This window comes from Barbus barbus, assembly GCF_936440315.1.
Source record: "Barbus barbus genome assembly, chromosome: 20".
NCBI lineage: Eukaryota > Metazoa > Chordata > Actinopteri > Cypriniformes > Cyprinidae > Barbus > Barbus barbus.
In genome coordinates this window covers 30,485,006-30,508,030 of record NC_136748.1, presented here as the reverse complement: position 1 = coordinate 30,508,030, position 23,025 = coordinate 30,485,006, and the positions used below count along the sequence as shown (strand labels likewise).

Here is a 23,025-nt window from a genome sequence, read left to right as displayed (position 1 = left end):
GTGCTGTGCTATAAAAGCGCACGACGAAGGAAGGTTTCAAATAATAGTCTTTCAATAATAATTCTCAGAAGAAATCCAGGAGCATGGGGTAGCAAAACACATAAAGCAAACGACAGCGGACAAGGGAACAGGGGAGAACACAGGCTTTAAATGCTAAACACAATCAAGGAGAAACAGAAACAGGTGTGGAGTAATTAACTAATAACCATGGAAACAAACTAGGTAGGCTGACGGAGACATAACTAAACTAAAACAGATCATGACCGTGTGCCATAATTATGACTCATTATCTCATTTGACTTTTGTATCTCATAATTACGACTTTTTATTCTCATAATAATTATTTATGTCATAATTTTGACTTTCTGTCTCATAATTTGTACTTTTTAACTCATAATTGACTTAGTGTCATAATTATGACTTATCTCATTATAATGACTTTTTATGTCATAATTTTGACTTTCTATCATAATTTTAATTTATCTCAAAACATTTTACCTCACCTGACTTTTTATCTCATAATTATGATTTAGTGGCCCGGTTTCACAGACAGGGCTTAGACTAAGCCAGGATTAGGCCACAGTTCAGTTAGGACATTTAAGTAATTTTTATAAACATGCTTAGAAAAAAACATTACTGGGGTGCATCTTGAGGCAAAACAAAGGCACTGATATATTTTATGATCAGTCAGTGCAAGTTTATTTCAGTTGAAACAGCTCAAACTTACATTTTAGTCTAGGACTAGGCTTATGCCTTGTCTGGGAAACTAGGGTGTGTGACATATGTCATAATTTTGACTTTCTATCTAATAATTTTGACTCGTCTCAAGATCATAACTTAGCATATAATAATTATGATTTTTTATCTCATAATTATGACTGTCAAATTTGATCGTCAGGCAAATGTTTCTTTGTTCGTTTTTCAATAATCACTTTTGCAAAAATTAATATCAGCATTTGAAGCAAATTCATATTTTTGCTCAGTTTGAAACTGAATAAAATTGAATCTGAATAAAATTTAGCTGTTTTTCTTTCATATTCTTTTATATGGCATAAAAGCCTGATAGATCAAATATGATACTCAAAAAAACAAAAAACAAATCCAAACTTTTCAGCCAGTACATAAATTTTTTTCTTACAGTTTTGAGTGTACAAGTGTTTAAATAAAATTTGGAGGATGTTTGTACATAAAACTAGCTTTGCACTCCAGCAAATAATTGTGTTCATCCACAATAGTTAGTTTGTGAAGAAACACGGGCTCAGGTTTCTGTAGTTCACGGAAATTATTCTTAGCAACTTGACACTGCGACTGAGTCATGAAGATGAGTCACAGGTTATTAAATATAAAAGATTAGAGGTCAAATGTAAAAATTAAGCGCTTTGTCTCTGTGGTTTTGAAGTCCTCGGATGAAAAGGAAACCATCTTCTCGAGAGCTTTGATGTGGTCAAACAACAATGAGAAGCAACCGTGGAAGCAATTAGACTGTCAGAGACGCTTCCGCAGTAATTAAAAGCAAATGTCTAATTTCCTTTGTTTGGTTTCTCGTCAGACATACAGTCTGTCACAGCGGCATGAACACCCACATCATAAACACAACCAAACTTCACCAGCATGTGCAATTGAACCGATAATAACCAGGTACGGCTTGACAAATACACGCGATTGTGTGTTTACTGCAGGTAAATGAGTATCACTCTGTGAATTTTTATTTTCGCTGAAGTGTGACTGTTTTGACAGCAGTATAACGTGTCTCTCGTGGCTTTTAACTGTCTCTAGTCACATTTATTGCGGTTTAACCACAATGTTTCAGAAATATCACAACATTCACCATTGCATAACGTGCTTACCTAATGAGCAAAACAATATGATGCACAGACAGACAATATGATCTTGAGTTGCAATGCAATCAAACCGTTTGTTTGAGAAGGTTTTGTCAAGAGTAATGCAAAAAGATTCATAGGAAATAATCAGACAATGTCAAGCTCCAAAAGGACAAAAAAGCAATAGGTTTAAGGTCAGTGGCATCAAATATCATTAAAGCAACAGTTCACTCAAAAAATCATCCTCAGGCAATCCAAGATGTAGTTGAGTTTGTTTCTTCATCAGATTTGGAAGCACACTAGGAATGCAAAGTCGGCAACACCAAAGCTCCAAAAATATCAAAAAATGTATTATTTAAAAAACTCGTATTTTAGTTAAAAACGTCTTAATGCTGGATTTGTTTCATCTTTTGTGTTCTCCAGATGTTAACTGATGGACTGGAGTGGTGTGGATTATTGTGATGTTTTTATCATCTTGTTTTAACATTATGTTTGGACTCTCATTCTGACGGCACCCATTCACTGCAGAGACACTGATGCAGAGACACATTTCTACAAACCTGATGAAGACACAAACTCTTCTAAATCAGCAAATTCTAATTTTCGACTGAACTATTCCTTTAATCTCAAATGAAACGGAACAGTTTCAAACAGCAAATAATGGTCATTTAATATGCACTGATCTGTATTTTCTGACTGAAACTACACAGATCCTGAGATGTATTAGCGTCTGGTCAGGCGTAATGAGAGTCTGTCAGTATCTGTCACACGGTTTGTAGATGATGAAATCTTCCAGAGCTCGTCATAATTATAGTCTGAGCGCTGGATGAGGACAGGCTCACGGTTAATATAGGACATGATCATTCACTTCCCTGCAGCATGTGTGTGTGTGTACAGACTGTAATGAATGCTTTCAGGTTTCACACTGAGGATGACTAAGGATGTGATCTTAATCTTTTTGTTGTAAATGTTAACGGCAGTGCTTTATATGAGATTACAGTTTCTCTGAGGCGGTTTTGACGTGCTAATAACGTGATAAGTGTAACTAATAGGCTTTGTCAGAAGTTGCATCTGTGTTTACTGGAGAGTACAGTTGTTGTTGTTGGCTAATGTTCTGCCAATGTTTTCCTAATGTTATGAACTAATGTTAACCTTAATATAACGTTTGTTTAGTTATCTGGTCTTTAATAATGTTCTCAAAACATTAGCAGAAAAACATTTATATATCGCTCATCAAATGTTTTTTAATTTTTTTTAAAACATTTCAGTTTCCATATAGATAATAAGATAATAATAATAAATGATCAAATGGAATGTTCCTTTAATATCTATATAAAAAATAATGTTTTAAAAACATGTAAAAACTGGATGTTTTGACATCCGAAAACATTCAGAAATAATGTTTAATGGGAACATTATAAAAACGTTTTTAGAACATATTTTGTTAGCTGAGAAAGCATTTCTACAATATTTAGAATGAAATTTACAAACACTTTAGATTGAATTCATTAACATTAATAAACTACATTATTTAACGAAAATATTCAACAGTATTTATTCAAAATAAATATTAATTTAGTATTAAAAATATTTAATATTAAATATTAAAATACCAATTTTAATAATAATTTCATATTATTTAATTTTAGATTAAATAACCTTAACATTAGTTAATGCACTGTGAACTAACCTGAACAAACAATGAAAGGCTGTATTTTTTTATCTAACATTGACAAACTACAAAAATGCAATTCCATTTCATTTCTATAGTGTTTTGCACAAGCATTTTCAAGAAAGCTTCACAGAAAATGCTGCAAACAAACATAAAACCGCTCATTAACTAATGCTTTAATAAACGAGACTGTATTGTAAAGCGTTATTGAAAAAATCTAATATTTATGCGTGCTTTATGGAGGATGTTGCATTTTTTTTTACAACAAGAATAAAAGTTACAGGTCAGTTCCTTAAATGGAAACAATAATGTTGTGTGACTGACATGCTGAAAGAATTCAAATGTAATATTTTCTGGTCAAAATTTTAGCTCTAAAGCCTTTTTGAGCAGGCGCTGCTGTTAGTATAAATATACCTTATTTAATTGCATTTAATGTGCTGCAGTTTCACAACACTAAGGTTTCAGAGTAGTTTGTGTGGAAGCGTGTTGTGAGACTGTAGCCTCGGGCAGCAGATGAAAGCATCTGTCATTTCAGAGGGAAGCAGAATAAAGCTGATCTCACTCGGCCCGAGGTGAAGAAACACAGAAGATGCTGGAGCCGAGCTTCAGTGAAGAGAACGAGCGATTTGTTTGGAGCGCAGATCTCTCGACGGACCTGTCAGCAGATTAATACATCAAACCGTGCGACAGATGAAATACACACTGTGTTCTTCTCCACATGCTCACCTGCGCTGGATCTTACACGCTTCCTTTCTCTGTCCGGCTCTTTGTCTGATTTTCTCGTCTACCTGTAACACTGCCGATCCAGCGATCAGCTTTCATCCGCTTTTATTCTCTCTCTTCCGCCACACGTCTTCTCACCTTTCACCCCTCAAGAAAATGTGTCATTTTCTCATGTACAGCCGTTCATGAGCACACAGATGTGAGCCACACGTTTAAAGCGGTTATTGGATATATAGCGGATGTGGATTAGTATTTGTGAATATTAAAGCACTGCTGTGTAAATGTGAAGTCTGCATGTTGGGCATGTCTCAGTTTGCTCTGCTACACATGCTGAAGTCTGCTTCTCACTATAGAGGACAAGAACTTCATCAACTTCACTGGCATTTCACCATTTCATTCAAGAAAGCTATCAGCAGATACACACAGAAACTCAATGAGCTTCACAACAAACCAAAAAATTAAATAAAATACAAATAAAAGTTTTCTTAACTTGAAGAAAGTATGACATGTATGAAATATATTACTGTTACGGTACTGTACAGCAAAATGCACTTGTCAAAGCAGTAGAAGTAGTAGTAGTAAGTAGTAATAATAACTTTTTTAATAATTAAAACTATCTAAATTAAAATGCTATAATAAAAGAGTCATAACAAAAAAATATATTCAAGACGTAAACTGAAATCATATTTCTTTATTTCCTTCAATAACTATTGCTTTTGTTGAAGAAAATAGTTCTTGAAACTTCTGGAATCACAAAATTAATTGTGATGCATTCATTTACCTATATTGCATGCTGTGTTTCTGAATATAATATAGCTATAATACCACTAATATTATGTGATAGGAGGTCTTCTAATATCATGTTAGACAGTGGAGGGCCTTCAAGTCAAAAGGTTTGAGAACCTCTGTCACAATATAGCAGTAATTTAGTTTGAAATGTTGCATTATGCATACAGTTTCATATCTGATTTTTCAGAATTAGTAGTGTGCACTGTGTAGTATGCAGTATGCTAGTATTCAGAACACAGCCATACATACATTTCCTCTCAAACTCAAAGGCACAAACGCTGCAGCAAGATGCTTATTTTCTTATTTTTACATCGATTTGTTGCCAAAATGCAGTGTTGCATCAGTATGGAGGTGGTTTGTTTTGTGCTGGCTTCAGGGAGGATGGATTCTAGTCTGCTCGCACTCCTGCTGTCTTTATCTACTGCCGCACACTTCAGATCCTCATGAGTGCTCGGTCAGCCGCCGGCGTTTCAGTATCTGTGTTTTTGAAGACATGCGAGTCCTGCAGCTGATGGTGGAGTATACAGGTCAGCCAATCACAGGAGTCTTTGATGATCAAACCAATCAGAGCTCAGAGCTGAGGCTGAGGGCGTCACATGCTTTGATGCTTTATGGAGACTAAAGAAAACGTTTTTTTGCCATCATCATCTGAAGGCTTTCATTTAAGGCAGTGGCTATTTGCACTAAGTTCATTTAAACACGCACATGTGGCAGAAGTTTTGCATTGGTGCATTTTGGGAAAACCATCTTCAGCTCATGCAGATGACTTACTGAGAAATTTCTTGAGGTGATGTGGTTTCACAGGTGGGCTCGGCCTCAGACGGTTTCCTGTGCAGACAGAAAGTCTTTGTTGAACTTTCTGTGACCGTCTTGTGTGTGACTCAACAGCTGCAAGCAAAATAATGCAGGAAAACTCTGCATGTGTATAAATAAAGCTGAGCAGATGTTCAACAGTGCTTGTTTAATTGTAGGAATAATTAAGAGATCAATGTGCTTTTGACTGGTAAACAGAACGTTAATAGTGTTAAAGTGTCACCAATTAGTGTGCGTCGTGCTGCAGCATTTGTCCTCAAATCATGTTACGCTCTTGCCTGGTTATACCGTGGCAACCACCCAGCAACACCCAAGCAACATGCTTCAATCACTTTACTGTGCACAACTACCCTAGCAACACCATAACAATGCACTCCAATCACTTTGTTGTGCACAACCACCGTAGCAACACTGTAGCAACGTGCTTCAATCACTATGCTGTGCAAAACCACCCTAGCAACACCCTAGTAACACCAAAGCAATGTGCTTCAATTACTTTGATGTGCACAACCACTCGGAATACCCTAGCAACACCCTAGCAACATGCTTCAATCACTATGCTGTGCACAACCACCCTAGCAACATGCTTCAATCACTATGCTGTGCACATCCACCCTAGCAACATGCTTCAATCACTATGCTGTGCACAACCACCCTAGCAACCCCATAGCAATGTGCTTCAATAATTTTGCCGTGCACAACCACTCTAGCAACATGCTTCAAATACTATGCTGTGCAAATCCACCCTAGCAACATGCTTCAGTCACTATGCTGTGCAAATCCACCCTAGCAACACCCTAGCAACATGCTTCAAATACGATGCTGTGCAAATCCACCCTAGCAACATGCTTCAGTCACTATGCTGTGCAAAATCACCCTAGCAACCCCATAGCAATGTGCTTCAATCACTTTGCTGTGATTTTGCTGCTTTTAATTTTTAAAAGTGGCTTAAGGAAATATATATTTCACATATTTATTCATTCAGGCTTTTTCTAGGCCAGAAATCACTTGTTTTGAGAGAACAGTTTCATCGGCTAAGAACAAAACTTAAACTGAATTGATCTGAATAAGGACTCTTGTCTTCTATAGAGCTGCTTTACAGTTGAAATGTCGAATTTGTTTCATAACTGATGATTTTTGCTACATCCACACTGTTATTTTCCTGTTTATTACTGTAACCCTCTTCGTCGGTGTCCTCCCCCAAATGTCTCTGCGTTGTGTCGAGGTGAGGAGTAAATGAGGAGGACACCAAAATCGTTGAGTCAAACAGAGCAGCTTCCTTTTATTAGGCTCCTTTCTCCACACAGTCACTCTCACACAGTGTTGGGGGTAACGCATTACAAGTAACGCGAGTTACGTAATAATATTACTTTTTTCAAGTAACTAGTAAAGTAACGCATTACTTTTTAACTTACAAGAAAATATCTGAGTTACTTTTTCAAAAAAGTAACGCCAGTTACTTTTGTCCCATTTATTGACTGACAGTGCGCTGTGTCATTCTGTTACTGTAGTTCTAGACTAGATGTGAATGTGCATTAATTCATTCCACTCGCAAAAAACTGATTTAGTATTCATCAAAATGAATGAAAACAAATGCAGAGATTAATATAGAATATGATCCAGTTCAACCATACTAAGCAGGAAAAATGACTTTAGATAAACTAACAATTGTGCTTCGTTGTTTTTATTGCTGAAGAGTGTTGAACCTTCTTCTCCTGCGTTCTACTGCACAGACGTGAATTTACTCTTCCTTCAGCCTGAGGTCTATTCGTTACACTTTTTGGTGTGAAAGGGCTTTTACATTTGCTATGATTAGAACTTCTTGTATTAAAAACAAGCCCTGCTCATATTTAAAAAGTAATGCAAAAGTAACGTAACGCATTACTTTCCATAAAAAGTAACTAAGTAACGTAATTAGTTACTTTTTTAGGGAGTAACGCAATATTGTAACGCATTACTTTTAAAAGTAACTTTCCCCAACACTGCTCTCACAGCATAACAGAATGGCGACAGCCTTTCACAATGAAAATAGAACTTTGTTCATTTCAAATAACTTCAAAATTACAATGCATAATGAATTATAACAGGAAATAATGAAGTTGAGACTGCAGCTAACTTAATAGTAAGCTCAACGTTCACAAACTCACTAAAACACAGGAAAGATAGTCTACAGCATATGACAGACAAAGATAAATGCTGCATGTAATCAAAATAGGCAGAATTAGACCATACAATACACAAGTAGGCCTTAAACATAATATAATACACATGAAAATATGCTCAGCCACATGGAACATAGGAAATGTACAATAATATCAGAAATACACAACAACCTATCAAAATGATGAAAAATAGTCTTTGCATGCATTTGTGCTCCACTGGAAAAAATATGTCTATTTATTTATTTATGCATGTATGCACAAACATTTATTTGAGATGCAAAATGACTTGTTTTGTTTTTAAAAATAATAAAAAACTAAAATATATGACATCTTTGCATGCATTTGTTTTCTACTGAAAAAATAAATGAATAATTATGTCCATTTATTTATTTATGCATACATGCATGAACATTTAGTTGAGATGCAAAATGACTTCAGAAGTTTTGCTTTCAAAAAATATAAAAATTAGAGTTATTCACTCACGTCAGGTCTGAGGTCAGAAGACAAAGAGTGAGTGGACATGTTGTGTGAGTGTCCTGAAATGACCTTGCAGCGCTCGTGTTATTGTTCAAACCCATCCCAGATCTTGGATCAGATTTCCCCAATCTGTGCCAAGAGAAACAGCCCCTCTTTCCCTCTCGCTCTTCAATCCCGTCTAATGCTGCAGAAATGACTGACATCTAAAACACTTCCAGAGGGAAAGACATGCACTCTGACATACTCTCATCATGTTTTCTAAACACTTTCAAAGGGAACCTCACAGACGAATCGACACGGCTCCGTTTGTGTCTGTTTTTCTCAAACGCTGTGTTTTGGTTGAGTTCAGGCTTTCATACGGAGCTCATTATGAGCAGGTTAAAGTCGATTCAGGTCTGACGGACAAATGAGTAAAGATCATCAACACACAGACTCAATGATTTCATTCCACTTGATCTAAAGGCCAGTAAAGATGTAGCTCACACATAATCATGGTGAAAATCAGGCACTCAAACTAATATTAGATGAGTATTAATGGGCTTTTTAACCACCAAACACACACATTTGTCTCATCTGGACAATAATAAATGAAATACATCATGTCAATTTTCATTGGTCGGAATATTGCTACTCACATAATATAAAATATTTATTTGTTTATTTATTAATTTGATTTTCATTAGTCAGAATATTGCTACTCAACTTAATCCAATGTATTTAAAAATCAATCTGAACACAAATTTATTTATTCATAGAATTTAGACTTAAACCAATTAATTGATTGATTGATTTACTCTGGTCAGAACTTGTCAGAATATTGCTACTCACACAATATAATTTACACTCAAATTTATTTATTTATTTATTTAAATAAACTGTATTTATTTATTTTTCACTGATCAGAATATTGCTACTCACAATACAATTTAAACTCAACCTTATTTATTTATTTATGCATAGAATTTAAGACTCAAACCAATTAATTAATTACTGAAGTAAGTACTTTATTTTTCATTGGTCATTATATTCCTACTCACGTAATATAATTTAAACTTTAACTTATTTATTTATACCTTTATGCATGTAATTTAGACTAAAGTCAATTAACTAAGTAAGCAAGTAATTTAATTTTCGTTGGACAGAATATTGATACTCACATAAAATAAACTCAAACCAATGTTTATGTAACGTGGGGTTTGGGCTTTGTTTCTTGTTCATTGTTTTCATGTCTTTTATTCTGTAGTTTGGCCACAGTCATGTTCTGTTGAACTGTTCCTGCGGATGCGGAGCTTGGGCCAGAACTGAAGGGACTGATTGCCAGTGTGATGGACCCACCACTGATGTCAGTGCAAGCAGCTAGCATCCCCAGGGACTCAGCACTGGCTATCACAGAGGCTGTTCCCCTAACCTCAGTGCTTCCTGTTATGGCAGTAGCCATCCTGTGTGTTTGGGCTACTCATTGCTCTCCTGTCCATGAGTCTGTCCCAGAGGCCTCTCCTGTCCATGAGTCTGTCCCAGATGCCTCTTCTGTCCATGAGTCTGCTCCAGAGGCCTCTCCTGTCCATGAGTCTGCTCCAGATGCCTCTTCTGTCCATAAGTCTGCTCCAGAGGCCTCTCCTGTCCATGAGTCTGCTCCAGAGGCCTCTCCTGTCCATGAGTCTGTCCCAGATGCCTCTTCTGTCCATGAGTCTGCTCCAGAGGCCTCTCCTGTCCATGAGTCTGCTCCAGAGGCCTCTCCTGTCCATGAGTCTGTCCCAGAGGCCTCTCCTGTCCATGAGTCTGTCTCGCCTGTCCATGAGTCTGTCCCAGAGGCCTCTCCTGTCCATGAGTCTGTCCCAGAGGCCTCTCCTGTCCATGAGTCTGTCTCTCCTGTCCATGAGTCTGTCCCAGAGGCCTCTCCTGTCCATGAGTCTGTCTCTCCTGTGCATGAGTCTGTCCCAGAGGCCTCTCCTGTCCATGAGTCTGCTCCAGAGGCCTCTCCTGTCCATGAGTCTGTCTCTCCTGTCCATGAGTCTGTCCCAGAGGCCTCTCCTGTCCATGAGTCTGTCCCAGAGGCTTCTCCTGTCCATGAGTCTGTCCCAGAGGCCTCTCCTGTCCATGAGTCTGTCTCTCCTGTCCATGAGTCTGTCCCAGAGGCCTCTCCTGTCCATGAGTCTGTCCCAGAGGCTTCTTCTGTCCAACAATCTGCCCCGGAGGCCTCTCCTGTCCATGAGTCTGTCTCTCCTGTCCATGAGTCTGCTCCAGAGGCCTCTTCTGTCCAACAATCTGCCCCAGAGGCCTCTCCTGTCCATAAATGTGTCCCAGAGGCCTTTCCTGCCCACAAGTCTGTCCCAGAGGCCTCTCATTTCCATGAATCCACTCTGCAGAACCTGCCAAGGCGGTGGCGCCCACTCATGAACTCCCTGTTTGTCCTGTCACAGCCAAGGAGGCCATTAAAGAACTCTCTGCATGCTTTCTCACAATCAAGTGGTCTTTCCATGTCTCTGCTCCACCCTGCCTTCCTGCTCTGCCGGCACTGCCATGGCTCCCTGCTCCACCTACTCCACCCTGGATTCCTGCTCCGCCGGCTCTGACCTGGTGGTCTCCTGGTGCACTACTCTATGATCTGCCATTGTTCCACGGCCCAGGTCCTCCAGTGTTTCACTGTCTGCCATCGTTCCACTGTTCACATCATGATTCAGGTCCTGTTCCCTTTCACGGGCCTGGCTCTCCATCCCTCCCCCTGTTCCGCCTCCGCTCTGCCACCCTCCTGGACTTGGTGGGGTTTGGGTTTTGTTTAGGCGTCTGGAGCCACTTTTAGATGGGGGGGGGGGGCATGTAATGTGGGGTTTGGGCTTTGTTTCTTGTTCATTGTTTTCATGTCCCTTATTCTGTAGTTTGGCCACAGTCATGTTCTGTCATCTGTGGAGGGATGTTCGGTTTTTGAATGAATCGTTCTTTTGAGCCGGTTCTCAGGAAGGTTCACAAAATCAAACTGAATCGAAATTTAGTTCCGGGTTGATGACGCAGGACGCACAGCCGAAGTAGCACGTCCGACTGAGAAAGAACCGAATGAGTCGGTTCGACCAACTGTCGAAGTTTGCAGAGAGTTACCAAGGACTCAAAAACAACCGAATGAGTCTGTTAAACCTACTGTCGATGTTTGCCGTGGATTCTGCTTGGTGAGTTGACGATACTGGGCAAGACTGAGGCACGTACTGGAAATATGCTTATGATTACTGCTATAAATGAACATTTTATTAAAACCTGCAAAAATAAATACATAAAAAATTAAATAAATAAAAAATTCACTACAGTTTATTGTGCTTGCAGATAATTTTTAAGTTGTTTAAGCGAAATCAATGAGTTTATAAGACTGGTTTATTCCTTCTTTATACTTTAGACATGTAGGACATATCCGCGTTTGTGCATGTCTGTAATGTGTGCTGTAGGTGCGAAACATTTAGGAATCTTATCCAAGTTGTAGGCTAGTCAATATTGGATGTATCTGACATAAAAGATCCATGAATGAAACTGTGACCACAAACACCATTAACTTAAGTGGATGAAAGGCAATAATCAGCAATATGCGTTCACTTTGTCTTTGTTCTTTGCGTAGTTTTGATGTTTTAACCCTGCTGTCGGTGAGTCTGTTCATGCCAAGTCAAGTCTTTTGGATTATGTTTTGCCTTTGTGTAAATAAACTGCATTTGGGTTCTCACTTCAACTCACCTTCAGTGGACCATTTGTTACAATTTATTTGTCTGTTTGTTTGTTTATTTATTTATTTTAAGCATTGTTGGTCATAATATTGCAACTCGCATAACATAATTTAAATTCAAACTCATTCATTCATTCATTCGTGTTCCACTGAAAAAAATGATGCAAGTAAATATTTACAATTATTACATTGGGACTGAGAGTGTAAATTTCAAAACACAAGTATAAATGTTTATTGTATCAGTTCTCAGATTCAAATCTATGAGCTCTCGAGTTTTGCAACATATCTACTTTCATAAAGCTCTGTTCTCGTGTGTTGTTGAGTTGTTTTTGTGGGGTGTGTCTCACACTAACAGTCCCAAGCCTGATGTGTGAGATGTGCGTGATGTTCTCTCCTCACCACAGACACACACACACGCACACACACACACACACACACACACACACACACTCTCTCTCTCATCAGTGTGTTTGGTCAGAGTGGTGTCAGTCAGGTCTGTGTCTGGAGGTACATTCATACCATCCACGCTGTTCTCAACTTATGTTCTCATGAGCTCTCAGTGTTATTAGTATTATTAGTGTCTAGTAATAATATCCTCAAACATTAAACAAACATCAGCAGTGAGTTGAAAACCACCTAGAAAACCTTCACAGCTGCGTAGGAAAGCCTGGTTAACCATCTAAAATTCCCTATAACATGATGCTGGTGAGTTTTACACAGGGAAATCTAGTTATTCATATTATTACTTTATCAATGCATTTCAATAATCAGAAAGAAACTGAAGATGCCAGAAATTAATTTGAAGCAGTGACTCGATTCACAATTGATTTGGAAAGAGTTTGATAACAGGTTGATAAGCTAATTATGCAATATATATATATATATATATATATATATATACAGTTGAAGTCAAAACTTTATATACACCTTTCAGAATCTGCAAAATGTTAATTATTTTACCAAAATAAGAGGGATCGTGCAAAATGCATGTTATTTTGCATATAAATGCATGTTTAGTACTGACCTGAATAAGATATTTCACATAAAAGATGTTTACATATAGTCCACAAGAGAAAATAATACCCCGTTCAAAAGTTTACATACCCTTGATTCTTAATACTGTGTTGTTACCTGAACGATCCAAAGCTGTGTTTTTGTTGTTTAGTGATAGTTGTTCATGAGTTGTTTGTTCTGAACAGTTAAACTGTCTGCTGTTCTTCAGAAAAATCCTTCAGCTCCCACAAATTATTTGGTTTTCCAGCATTTTTGTGTATTTGAACCCTTTCCAATAATGACTATGATTTTGAGATTCATCTTTTCACACTGAGGACAACTGAGGGACTCATATGCAACTATTACAGAAGATTCAAACACTCACTGATGCTCCAGAAGGAAAAACCAAGTGAAATATCTTATTCAGCTCAGTACTAAATAAACAATAACATGCATTTTGTATGATCCCTCTTATTTTGGTAAAATAATTAACATTTAGCAGATTCTGAAAGGTGTATGTAAAGTTTTGACTTCAACTGTATATATATATATATATATATATATAATCCATTTCAATTGGATTTTACTTTTTTACTTATACTGAATAAAACATGAATCAATTAATATTTTGTGTTTACTTTTATGTTGGTTATTTAGTCCAAAAAGTTGATCTGAGTTCTATTATTTTAATATCTGCTTTATTTAGTAATACTCTATATATAATATTCTATTTGATATGCAATATTACACTATTTATAAATAATTTAATATCAAATAGAGTATTGTTTTATATTATTATTAAATATTAATATAAAACAGTTAACATTTAACTTTATATTCTTTATTTCTATACTATTTTTACTTATATTAAATAAAATATAAATCTATGAATATTTTGTTGTTACTTTTATGTTGTTATAAATATATTTGGGTGAAGCACTTTGGTTAAAAAAATAGAGTTCTATTGCTTTAATATGTATTTTAATTATTTCAGTCCTTTTTTATTATTATTTTTTTTTTTTTTACATATTTAATACAATATAAATCTATTAATCGGTTGCATTTATTTTTATATTCTGTAGCACTTACCAAATCTTACAAAACGTATATATATATTTATTTAAAAAAAATTCTGAAGTACTTTGGTCAAAAAATTTGAGCTGTATTATTAAAATTTTTCCTTTCTAATCTTCATTATTTATACTGTATTTATTTTATATGAAATAAACAGCCTATTTCTAACCTGTGCTCATTTAGTTTGACTGTGTGTGCTGCGGTGCATTCTGGGATTGTCTTCTCTGCACATGAATGAGGGCAAAGCGAGCGGTTTGGTCTACAGTTCGTCAGTGAGGCTGGTGCTGATGGTTTGTGGGTTAAACCGGAGCGATTGAGCGAGACGTCTGTGTCTGTGTCTTTAGGGATCGGGTGGGTTTGTGTGTCTGAGCGCTCAGTGAATCTGCTGACTTCAGCACAAACGGCTCCGAGGTCGCGGCGGGTCAAAGCCGCCACACAGAGAAACACACAGAGAGCAACCTTTCCTATCTTCCCCTTTCTTTATCACATTATATGCATGTAAACACATTCCTGTATGAAACTAAAAGACTGCAACAGCACCTTCAGTTAAAAACAACATAATTAACATTGTTTATGTTTGATTTGCAACTGCTGTGTTTATTTGAAAGGTTGTGGGTTCAAATCAAGTGAACAGCATCACCTACCACAGAAAATCATTTAGACTCATAAGCATGAATAATATCTGAAGTAAAGAACTTGCCATGGAAGCCCATGCAAATACATCTGCAAGATGTTTTTATTCATTGTATTTGATCAGTTCATGCATTGCATGGAAATCAAACCCACGACCCTGAAAAAATAGCTAGAAAAACTACTTTCACTCAGAATTTGCAAGTGAATTTAACAACATGTTTTCAAGTAAAGCTAAACACAATTCTTAATAGCTTTAATTCAAAATTTTTCATCAAACAAAACCCTATTTCAAGAAGAATTTTAATAAGTAATGCTTATTTCTAATGTCAGAAGAGCTTTCAGGCTGTATAGTGTTCATTTTAGTTGCATTTATCTTTTTATTTTTTTGCATCAATTGATTAGAAAACGCAAAATTAACTTACATATGCATTTTAGTGCAACAAATAATTACAAATAAATGGTAAATAACACACTGAATTAAATGCGACCTGAAATATAATTTTCTTGGAAATGCAACAATCTTTATCCTTAAAAATATATATCCCATGGGCTATATTTTACTGTTTGAGTGACAGAAATGTGCGAGCAAAACTAGCTGCTTCAAAAGTTTAACATGAAACAACATTAAACATGTTAAGATTAGACTAGTCTGATTTACAGATGAAATAATATTTTTGTATTTACAGTAAGATGTTATGCAGCATTATTGTACTGTATATGTGGTTTACAGTAATGGACAAGTCAAAATTATTATCTGGGATAACACACGTCACAGATATTGTACATAGTTTACCTTATTTTAAACTCAGAATATTCCTTTTAGCATATAATATATGTACTAAAACATTAATTTTTAATTGTAACTTTAATGAAGCAGGGTAATTAACTAAAACTAAAACCATAAAAAAACTAACAAAAAACAAAACAAATTAAACTTACTTTATTTCAGCTAGTTGCCTCTTTTCACATTTTCTAAACCTAAAATAAATAAAAACAGCACAGACATATTTAAAAAAACAAAAAATAAATAAATACAAATGTCTATTATTTAATTAAAATTAAAATAAAAACAGAAAATATTTTATAATAATAATAATAATTCAAAATTTTAATAAAATGATACTTATAAAAACAGCAAATGCAACTGCAATAACCTGCCAGTGTCTTTTTAATGTGCAGAAATAAGCATGCATCTCTTATAAGAAAACGGACGTAAATGCACACACTCATAATCTTGGCCACATCTTAAATCTGTATCAACATCTGTACTGAAGCCGACAGACTGATTCTCAGACACATATCAGCATTAATGACAGATTATGGAGTCTCACACCTCTGATATCAGATGAATGGGAGGAAACATTGAGAGTTTCCCAGCAGCACCTGGGTTGGAGCGCGAGGTCAGAGAGCGGCTCATCTGTTGAGAGGATCTGTCAGAGAGACGGCAGGACAATAGACGCTCACAGCTGCAGTGAATAACGTGAGGAGAGGAAAACATAGAAACATGTCCTTCTTCACAAAACCACAGGACTGAGCACTTTCACATTAGTGCTTCCCAGAATGCATCTGAGAGTCACAGAGTGCAACGGTCTGGACGTAAAAATCCTATTCATTTTTTTCAATAGGGAATTGTTTCTTAGTGATAACTTATAAATATTTAAAGATATATCCATATATACACACACACACACACATATATACATACATATATATGTGCTGTTAAATGATTAATCGCGATTACTTGTATCCAAAATAAACGTTTTGTTTACATAATATATGTGTGCACTGTATATTTATTAAGTATATGTAAATATACACACATATAGTATATATTTAGAAAATATTTAATGTTTCATTTATATGTATAAATTTTATATTCATATAATTTTTTATTATATATAAATATATTTAATATATAAACAATTTTTTTTCTTAAATATATACATAATAAATACACACAGTACACACACATATATTATGTAATCAAAAACGATTAATTATTTTGGATGTGATTAATCACGATTAATCATTTGACAGCACTAATATATATATATATATATATATATATATATATATATATATATACACACTCACCTAAAGGATTATTAGGAACACCATACTAATACTGTGTTTGACCCCCTTTCGCCTTCAGAACTGCCTTAATTCTACGTGGCATTGATTCAACAAGGTGCTGAAAGCATTCTTTAGAAATGTTGGCCCATATTGATAGGATAGCATCTTGCAGTTGATGGAGATTTGTGGGATGCACATCCAGGGCACGAAGCTCCCGTTCCACCACATCCCAAAGATGCTCTATTGGGTTGAGATCTGGTGACTGTGGGGGCCATTTTAGTACAGTGAACTCATTGTCATGTTCAAGAAACCAATTTGAAATGATTCGAGCTTTGTGACATGGTGCATTATGCTGCTGGAAGTAGCCATCAGAGGATGGGTACATGGCGGTCATAAAGGGATGGACATGGTCAGAAACAATGCTCAGGTAGGCCATGGCATTTAAACGATGCCCAATTGGCACTAAGGGGCCTAAAGTGTGCCAAGAAAACATCCCCCACACCATTACACCACCACCACCAGCCTGCACAGTGGTAACAAGGCATGAAGGATCCATGTTCTCATTCTGTTTACGCCAAATTCTGACTCTACCATCTGAATGTCTCAACAGAAATCGAGACTCATCAGACCAGGCAACATTTTTCCAGTCTTCAACCGTCCAATTTTGGTGAGCTCGTGCAAATTGTAGCCTCTTTTTCCTATTTGTAGTGGAGATGAGTGGTATCCGGTGGGGTCTTCTGCTGTTGTAGCCCATCCGCCTCAAGGTTGTGCGTGTTGTGGCTTCACAAATGCTTTGCTGCATACCTCGGTTGTAACGAGTGGTTATTTCAGTCAAAGTTGCTCTTCTATCAGCTTGAATCAGTCGGCCCATTCTCCTCTGACCTCTAGCATCAACAAGGCATTTTCGCCCATACTGGATGTTTTTCCCTTTTCACACCATTCTTTGTAAACCCTAGAAATGGTTGTGCGTGAAAATCCCAGTAACTGAGCAGATTGTGAAATACTCAGACCGGCCCGTCTGGCACCAACAACCATGCCACGCTCAAAGTTGCTTAAATCACCTTTCTTTCCCATTCTGACATTCAGTTTGGAGTTCAGGAGATTGTCTTGACCAGGACCACACCCCTAAATCATCCAATCAGCCTCATCCAATCAGAACAAACAAACAAATTCTCTTCAAGTGATCCTGCTTCAGTGTGGAAAGGTATGAAAGATATCATCAGTTACAAGACACCATCCCCCAGCACTCTGGAGAATCAACAACTGACAGACGATTTGAATGACTTTTACTTTAGGTTTGAAAAAACAACCCATACCCGCCGCGGAAACCTCTACACACAACCATTAACACCTCCAGCAACCCTCCTCTCCCCCACACCTACAATTCAGATCAGTGAAGATGATGTGTGCCAGGTCTTCAGAAAGAACAAAAGGAAAGCACCAGGCCCAGAAGGTGTGTCACCAGCCTATCTGAAAATCTGTGCTGACCAGCTGGCCCCCATCTTCACACAGATCTTCAAAAGATCACTGGAGCTGTGTGAAGTCCCCTCATGCTTCAAATGCTCCACCATCAACCACATCCCAAAGAAACCCAAAATTACTGGACTTAACAACTACAGACCTGTGGCTCTAACGTCTGTGGCCATGAAATCATTTGAAAGACTGGTTTTGGCTTATCTGAAGGATATCACTGGACCCCCTGCAGTATGCCTAGAGCAAATAGGTCTGTGGATGATGCAGTCAACATGGGACTGCACTTCATCCTGCAGCATCTGGACAGACCAGGGACTTATGTGAAGATCCGGTTTGTTGACTTTAGCTCCGCTTTTAACACCATCATCAAGGACACCCTTCAGAATAAACTAGCCCAGCTCTCCATCCCCATCTCCATCTGTCAGTGGATCAACAGCTTCCTGACAGACAGGCAGCAGTTAGTAAAGCATGGTAAATTCTTATACAGCACTCGTACGATCAGCACTGGAGCTCCTCAGGGCTGCGTTCTCTCCCCACTGCTCTTCTCCCTCTACACCAACGACTGCACATCTAAAGACACCTCTGTCAAGCTCCTGAAGTTTGCAGACGACACCACGTCTGCAAACAGACGCAGACCAGTCTCATCCAGGACGGTGACGAGTCTGCTTAAAGACAGGAGGTTAAGGAGCTGGCTGTCTGGTGCGGTCTTAACCTGGAGCTTAACACGCTCAAAACTGTGGAGATGATCGTGGACTTCAGGAGAAATCCCCCTGCTCTTCCCCCACTCACCATCATGAACAGCACTGTGACTGCAGTGGAGTCATTTAGATTCCTGGGCACCACAATGTCTCAGGACAATCACATTGAATCCATTGTGACAATGGCCCAGCAGCGGTTGTACTTCCTTTGCCAGCTGAGGAAGTTCAACCTGCCACAGGACCTGCTGAAACCGTTCTACTCCACCATCATTGAATCAGTCTTCTGCGCTTAAATAACTGTCTGGTTCAGCTCAGCTACCAAATCGGACCTCAGAAGACTACAGAGGGTAGTTCGGACTGCTGAGTGAATCATTGGTACAACCCTCCCCACGCTCCAAGAACTGTACTTATCTAGAGTGAGCAAAAGGGCTGGTAAAATAACTCAGGACCCCTCACATCCAGCACACTCCCTCTTTGAACTGTTACCGTCTGGTCGACGCTACAGAGCTCTGAGAACCAGAACGACCAGTTTCTTCCCTTAAGCAATCCATCTCATGAACACAACTCTTGTACATTTATTCACCACACTTTCCACATATCAGACCTGTACACACATTGTCTATTATATATAGTGTTCTTGCAATTTTGTACATCGCCTATATGTATATTCTTTTGTTATCTGGCACTATAACAAATTCCTCATGTGTAAACATTCCTGGCCAATACAGCTCATCCTGATAAGTTATTCAAACAGTAGGTCAGTCTTTAAAAAGGTTATTTTCCTACCAAGGAGGAACCTTTCCTTCTGGAAAGAGAATAGGTACAGTAGGACTACCCGTTTCCCCACTCTTACAGCACACCCAAATCAAAATTGGAGAAAAACACAAAACCAGAAACAGTTTTTCCACCCCATTTATTGAAAACCAGCTAAAGTCTTCGGTCGCTCTTGAACGATTACAGGACTGAGTGACGCCTTCCCTTCCCACTGAACACCTAGAAAAAGCAGACAGTTAAATGGAGCACTTGTGTCAAATAAGCTTAAATCAGCAGCCTACCTCCAAAAGGAGCAGCAGGAATTCCACCATCAGGACCACATGTAGAGTCACAGCAACCACAAGCCTGGTGGCTCCCATCAGCGCCAAACCACCTGCAACGAGAGAAATCAGACACGGCACCTTCAACGTGTTAAGCAGCATGAACATACCCATTGGCAAAGGAACAGGATTTGTGGAGAGCGTCACTGGGTGCAGAAGCAAGAGTGGCCTTCAGAATACACGTTATGTAGATCTGCAAGAGACACCACAGGTAAAAGATCACAAACCCAGAGCAGACGGAAGAGTAGAGCAAATTCATACAACACTCAGTACATACAGAAGGACTGGATGGCTCCTTGAACATGAAGGCCTCCAGCTGGAACTGGATCTTGTCTTTCTGGGTTTGAGGCATGAAACGAGAGCTGGAAGTCGTGACCTTAGCATCCACAAGGCACCTGATGAATAAAAAAAAACCCTCAGTGTCAACTGCAGCATCTACCTTACCCTAATTCTCAGTGACAAAGTGGTTACAAGGAGCAAGCTCAATCAACTGGCGATTTGGTTAGCATCTGGTGACATGAACACACCCATGATTCTCAATGAAGGAATATCTCGGAAGGGTGTTCACATCAGGTTCTTGAGTGGCCACACAGTGGTCCACAAACACACGCAGTGGGACGTGGTTGTACACCTTCACAGACGCCTCAATATTAATAATGTCACCCAGGAAATACGAGTTTGAAGGCCTCTCATAGGACCAGTCATCTGCAAGGAAGAACAGTTTAGGCACAGCCACACTCACAAGGCCGAAGGTCTTAAAAAAACCTGCACCAACCCATCATGCGCTTCAGGGAGAACAGCAAGACTTCCTCGCCAACCTTCGTTGAAGCATAAGGGACCCAAGTTGGTCTCAAGGCATTACCGCTCACAGTATGAAACCTGCAGTTCAAGGAGGAGCCAAACAAATGGTCTTCCAGTTACACCACCACAAGCAGCAAGGCCACACGTCACAAAAGGTCACTTACCTTTGGTAGTGGCATTGAACACCAACAACTGCACCATCTGCACGAGTAATCGGAGTGCCAGCGAGTGCCTCAGGTGTGTAGGTAAGAGCAAAGGTGTAGACAAGCTCATCCTCGGTCATCTGTAAGAGACTGAATGCATTACCAAGAGGATTCGCAAATAATTCCAAAAGGGGTCTCAGCAAGTCGCACCATAAAATCACTTGGTTCACCCGAGTGAACAGTTCCACTAAAGAACAGAACTGTCCCATGGATGTTAGAGGTTCAGGGAACCATTGATACCAAAGAACCTTTGTTTTAGTAGTGTGCAGCATAACCTAGTAAGATTTACCATTAGCACACTGTTGCAGTCCTGCAGTTCATACTCAAAAAAGAGCACCCTGGAGCCAGGGACCCAACCGGCAACAGGACATCCTCCCAAAGTCAGACCAGATGGCTGGATCAGCTGACCATTGCTAAACAAGTCCTGCTGTACCTCCACATGAACCCGATTCTCACCGCATTGAATAGCTACACTACTGGGAGTCACAGGTTGCCTCAACTGGAAGTCCACCGCCACCTCGCTCTGCACCTCTGGAACAATGGGAAACCGCCAGTCCAAAGGCTTGACTGGACCCTGCAACACCTGCTTCTCCTGAAGACCAAGAGGCTCTTGTGCAAATCCTCTGGAGTCAAGATCCTTAAACTGAGAAGCCTTTTGCAAAGGGTTCCAGAACCCTTCAGAAGAAAGAGCAGGACCTCTGGAAACTTGATGAGATTGCAGCTTCGTGCTTCTTGGACTTTGATCGTATCTCAAACTTCCCCATGCATTCTTCAGATCAAATGCCACAATCACAACCAGCACTAACACACCATGGAAAAGACTCATCCTGACAAGCATTGAAACGATACCACAATACCCACTAATGCTTGTCTTTGCCATTAAGTACAGCTTTGAATTTAGGTGGCTCCTCCCCTTTCAGCTTAATTGCTTACCTTTGATTCTCCTCTGGACCTGTACAGTTTATGCATTAGCAAATGAGAACGTTCTAAAGAGTCATTAGCCAATAGAGATTTTTCTCTTTTTAAGAGTTTTAGCTTATTATAAAATTTAGCATTACATCACTTGCTCACCAATGGATCATCTGCAGTGACTGGGTGGCACCAGAAAGAAAGTCCAAACAGCTGATAAAAACAATCCACAAGTCATTCACATTAACTGTTTTGTGAAGGCAAGGCAAGGCAAGTTTATTTATATAGCACATTTCATACACAGTGGTAATTCAAAGTGCTTTACATAAAAGAAAGTGAAATAGACATTAAAATCAATAAAAACATGGAAATAAAAATAATAAAAACAAGGAATTTTAAAATGATATAGAAAGTGATTTAAAATAAATTTAAAGAAAATGATTATACATAAAATGTATTGCAGTCAGTTCGGACATATAGCACAGTGCTCATTCAACAAATGCACAGTTAAACAGATGAGTTTTGAGTCTTGATTTAAATGTGGCTAATGTTTTAGCACATCTGATCTCTTCTGGAAGCTGGTTCCAACTGCGGGCCGCATAATAGCTAAAAGCAGACTCCCCTTGTTTTGTGTGAACCCTTGGTATTTCTAACTGGCTCGATCCTAATGATCTGATTGGTCTGTTTGGTTTATATTCAGTGAGCATATCAGCAATATATTTAGGTCCTAGGCCATTGAGTGACTTATAAACGAGTAAAAGTACTTTAAAATCAATCCTAAATGTAACTGGAAGCCAGTGTAAGGACCTGAGGACTGGTGTGATATGCTCAGATTTTCTGGTTCTAGTCAGAATCCTGGCAGCAGCGTTCTGGATGAGCTGCAGCTGTCTAATGGTCTTCTTGGGAAGGCCGGTGAGG

The 23,025-nt window shown here is 38.4% G+C and overlaps 1 protein-coding gene across 1 annotated transcript; it reads right to left on the bottom strand.

Annotated features, from left to right (window-relative positions):
- Nucleotides 1-16,183: 16,183 nt before the first annotated feature.
- On the bottom strand, nucleotides 16,184-22,024 carry LOC306886804 (zona pellucida sperm-binding protein 3-like; the record flags this gene model as incomplete). The annotated part of the gene is made up of 10 exons (XM_079444109.1): nucleotides 16,184-16,322; nucleotides 19,887-19,948; nucleotides 20,059-20,093; nucleotides 20,156-20,247; nucleotides 20,305-20,387; nucleotides 20,472-20,589; nucleotides 20,722-20,899; nucleotides 20,970-21,073; nucleotides 21,160-21,278; nucleotides 21,488-22,024. The coding sequence occupies 10 exons, from the start codon at nucleotides 22,022-22,024 to the stop codon at nucleotides 16,184-16,186; spliced, it is 1,467 nt and encodes a 488-aa protein (XP_079300235.1).
- Nucleotides 22,025-23,025: the final 1,001 nt, after the last annotated feature.